We start from the raw sequence: 4610 nt of genomic DNA on the forward strand, positions 1-4610 counted from the left end.
CAGTTTCTTTGTATTTTTGTTAACAACAACAATAATAAAAAATGTTCATTGTGGTAAATGAAATAATAATTTTATCTAAGTAAGAATTTTTTTCTTCCCGATTTGTAAAAAAAATCCTTACGTGATAGAAAAAAAAAGAATATTATTTTCGAAATCTGCCGTAGCTGAATTATGGAAAATCCGTTATTAAAACCAAAACAATTTTTATCAGACGACTTAACAGATATAATATCTGATTGTTTTTGTTTGTTTGTTTGAAATTAAGCACAAAGCTACACAATGGGCTATCTGTGCTCTGCCCACCACGGGTATCGAAACCAGGTTTCTAGCGTTGTAAGTCCGCAGACATACAACGCTAGGCAATTGGAAGGAAATGTCTGATTGAAAAAATTTATAAGGACCGTCTTAAATAATTCATAACAATTTGAAAAGCTTTTTTTTAACATACTTGTACTTGTGGTCTAAACATTACAAAATATTTTTCTGGAAATCAATTAAATAACACAGGCCTGCGAATTTAAACTTCAGGCTCGAGATTTGTTTATTTGCTTGAAATATGTGACTATTTTACTCTTGTTCCTTATTCGAATCATTTTGATAAGAAACGTGAATTTTTGAACTGACACATTTAATATCAAGCTACACTGCTGGGCCTAACGTGTTAACCAGACGATCGCCATTTGAGCTTGTGTAGCTTTAAGCGATGAGGTGTTTTATACCAAGAAAAACATTTAAAGAAGAGGTAAAAGGTAATATTCAAATATAGAAAACTATACCATACAAATGGTATAAATATTGTGAATTAATTTTTTAAATATCTTTTATCATGGGCAGGTGGTTAGGGCGCTCGACTCGCAATATGCGGGTCGCGGGTTCGAATCCTCGTCCCACCAAACATGCTCGCTCTTTCAACCTTGGGGGCGTTATAATGTGACGGTCAATCCCACCATTCGTCGGTAAAGGATTGCCCAAGAGTTAGTCACATTATAACGCCCCCACGGCTAAAAGGGAGAGCATGTTTGGTGGGACGGGGTTTCGAACCCGCGTCCCGCAGATTGCGAGTCGAGTGCCCTAACCACCTGGCCATGTCAGGCCTACCAAGCGTATAGAAACATTTGCCGGATCATGTATGAAAGGCACAGAAATAATACATAACCTTAAACGAGATCCACGTATCCTTGGAAACATCGTAACCTTGGAAACACTTTGGACAATATTTGTAAAGAATGAAAATAACTTTGAATTGTTAGAAATATAACGAGAATGATATGACAGCTTCAACAAACTGTAAGAGAAATAACCATTTGTTGTGTAAGCGCGGAGAATTGTTACGCAGTCAATTTTCGGTGTGTTTGTTCAGTAAAAGAGTATGCATTCTTTAGTAAAAACTGTTTAACCTCTAGAATCTTCAACGCTGCTCCTTCAGTAAAAAGTCTGTATTCTGTAAAAACTTCAGCGCTGTTTCTTCAGTAAAAAAAAGTATGTATTCCATCAAATCTTCAGTGTTGTTACTTCAGTAAAAACGTTGTACTGTGTAGAAACTTCAATTCTCTCAGTAAGGAGCACGTATTTAATTAGTTGTAAAATGTTTGTTCGAACAGTTTCCACCGTTGTGTGGTCAGTAAAAAGTGTATGTTTTATAATATATTCATCAATCTTTGAGCAGTAAATATTGTGTATTCTGTAAAATATTCACCACTCTTTGAGCAGTAAATATTGTGTTTTCTGTAAGATTTGTTTGTTTGTTTGTTTTGAAATTCGCGCAAAGCTACACGAGGGCCATCTGCGCTAGCCGTCCCTAATTTAGCAGTGTAAGACTAGAGGGAAAGCAGCTAGTCATCACCACCGATCAGTCCCACTATTCGTTGGTAAAAAGAGTAGCCCAAGAGTTGGCGGTGGGTGATGATAACTAGCTGCCTTCCCTCTAGTATTTCACGGCTAAATTAGGGACGGCCAGCGCAGATAGCCCTCGTGTAGCTTCGCGCGAAAATTCATTACAAGCATATGTACACTTGGTATTATAAGGTTGAAAATAAAAACCATTACGGAGGCAGTTGAAACCAGTTCAATTATTGTAACACTAGAAATTAAATTGTTCTATTTCTAAATGAACTAACTGTATGGTCGCTTTAGCTTCGCACTATATTTTAAAACTACGTGATCAAATAATGTAACGTATAAGATTACACCGGATTGTGTATTTTACAATGTTAACTTCTCTCTTGTCCTATCCTCCAGTGGTGAGTTCACGGAATTACAACGCTAAAACTCGAGGTTCGAATCCCTGCGCTGGACTAATTGCAGGTAGCCTATTGTGTAGCTTTGCACTAAGGCAACAATTATTTTTCCGGTAATAAAACTAAAATATCAAGTTGTAAACTAACTTTGTGTGAAAAAAATAACCGCTAGTTGTTATTGATTTTGCAAGATGATCAACACTTGACTAACTCACGATCAATGAAACGTCAGCTGTATTTAATGAAACGTCAGCTGTTCTATCCGTAAGATAATCAGTCACATCTCGATCCTGTACTTCAACCATTTTTATTTTGTCTAGTCCGAGAAATCTGGTTGACAGAAGTAAGGATGGAGCTACTAAAAAATAAAAACAGTTAGGTTAAATAATCCAACAGCGAGTATACATTGTATATATGTAGATTTGAATTTTTTAATATCGGCTCTATACAACAGTTTGTTTGTTTGTTCTTGTTTGTTTTTTGAATTTCGCACAAAGCTACACGAGGGCTATCTGCGCTAGCCGTCCCTAATTTAGCAGTGTAAGACTACAAGGAAGGCAGCTAGTCATCACCACCCACCGCCAACTCTTGGGCTACTCTTTTACCAACCAATAGTGGGATTGACCGTCACATTATAACGCCCCCGCGGCTGAAAGGACTGTGATGTTAATACTACCTGTAGCAAACCTTGGTTTAAACTGTTATGTGGATGTTAATACTACCTGTAGCAAACCTTGGTTTAAACTGTTCTGATTATGATGTAGTGCAACTAGATGCAGGTATTGATGATGATGTAGTGCTACTAGATGCAGGTATTGATGGTGATGTAGTGCTACTAGTTGCAAGTATTGATGGTGATGTAGTGCTACTAGTGCAGGTATTGATGGTGATGTAGTGCTACTAGTTGCAGGTATTGATGGTGATGTAGTGCTACTAGATGCAGGTATTGATGATGATGTAGTGCTACTAGATGCAGGTATTGATGGTGATGTAGTGCTACTAGATGCAGGTATTGATGATGATGTAGTGCTACTAGATGCAGGTATTGATGAAGATATAGTGCTACTAGATGCAGGTATTGATGATGATGTAGTGCTACTAGATGCAGGTATTGATGATGATGTAGTGCTACTAGTTGCAGGTATTGATGATGATGTAGTGCTACTAGTTGCAGGTATTGATGGTGATGTAGTGCTACTAGTTGCAACAAACGAAACGTTATCATCAGCCACTAACAGCAACAATGTCAACAAACGTAACGTTATCATCAGCCACTAACAGCAACAATGTCAACAAATGAAAACGTTTAGAAACATCTGAGATAAGTTTCGGTAGTTCTATAGTCACCTCATCAAGTCTCGGAAACTCTTTTCACAGTTCCAACAACCAGAACTACACACATCAGTGATACAAAACCAAACTTCACAACCAGAACTACACACATCAATGATACAATATACCAAACTGTACAACCAGAACTACACACATCAGTGATACAATACCAAACTTCACAACCAGAACTACAAACATCAGTGATACAATACCAAACTTCACAACCAGAACTACACACATCAGTGATACAATACCAAACTTCACAACCAGAACTACACACATCAGTGATACAATACCAAACTTCACAACCAGAACTACACACATCAGTGATACAATACCAAACTTCACAACCAGAACTACACACATCAGTGATACAATACCAAACTTCACAACCAGAACTACACACATCAGTGATATAATACCAAACTTCACATCCAGAACTACACACATCAGTGATACGTTCCGCTTGATGTTGCTAATCAGATCGCTCCATTTTGATGTGTTTAACTCATCGTTCTTGCTAACTTGCTCGTTTCACCAAAAACTACAAATCCCTTCTTAGGACCTTTTAACGTATCGTGGCGAAACGTTCTTGACATATTACTTGCGACTTTTTTTTTGGTAAAACGTGTTTTCAAACATTCACCTACTTGGTATATATAAATGACCTAGTCTGTTGTATAGCTCGAAATCTGAGGGTCGCGGGTTCGAATCCCCGTCCCACCAAACATGCTCGAACAGTTTAAACCAAGGTTTGCTACAGGTAGTATTAACATCCACAGAACAGTTTAAACCAAGATTTGCTACAGGTAGTATTAACATCCACAGAACAGTTTAAACTAAGGTTTGCTACTGGTGTACTAACATCCACAGAACAGTTTAAACCAAGGTTTGCTACAGGTAGTACTAACATCCACATAACAGTTTAAACCAAGGTTTGCTACAGGTAGTATTAACATCCACATAACAGTTTAAACCAAGGTTTGCTACAGGTAGTATTAACATCCACATAACAGTTTAAACCAAGATTTGCTACAGGTA

General features: G+C 37.5%; 1 protein-coding gene across 1 annotated transcript in view; it reads right to left on the reverse strand.

Moving 5' to 3' along the window:
- Window positions 1-2990: 2990 nt before the first annotated feature.
- Window positions 2991-4610, reverse strand: part of LOC106466832 (bypass of stop codon protein 1-like) — a 74522-nt gene continuing 72902 nt past the window's right edge. Inside the window, exons 2-3 of the mRNA XM_013927134.1 lie at window positions 3179-3468; window positions 2991-3134 (exon numbers count right to left, since the gene is read on the reverse strand). Coding sequence (XP_013782588.1) covers window positions 2991-3134; window positions 3179-3468 — 434 coding nt within the window. The remainder of the gene's footprint in view (window positions 3135-3178; window positions 3469-4610) is intronic.

Source organism: Limulus polyphemus, unplaced genomic scaffold, assembly GCF_000517525.1.
Source record: "Limulus polyphemus unplaced genomic scaffold, Limulus_polyphemus-2.1.2 Scaffold2393, whole genome shotgun sequence".
Classification (NCBI taxonomy): Eukaryota; Metazoa; Arthropoda; class Merostomata; order Xiphosura; family Limulidae; genus Limulus; species Limulus polyphemus.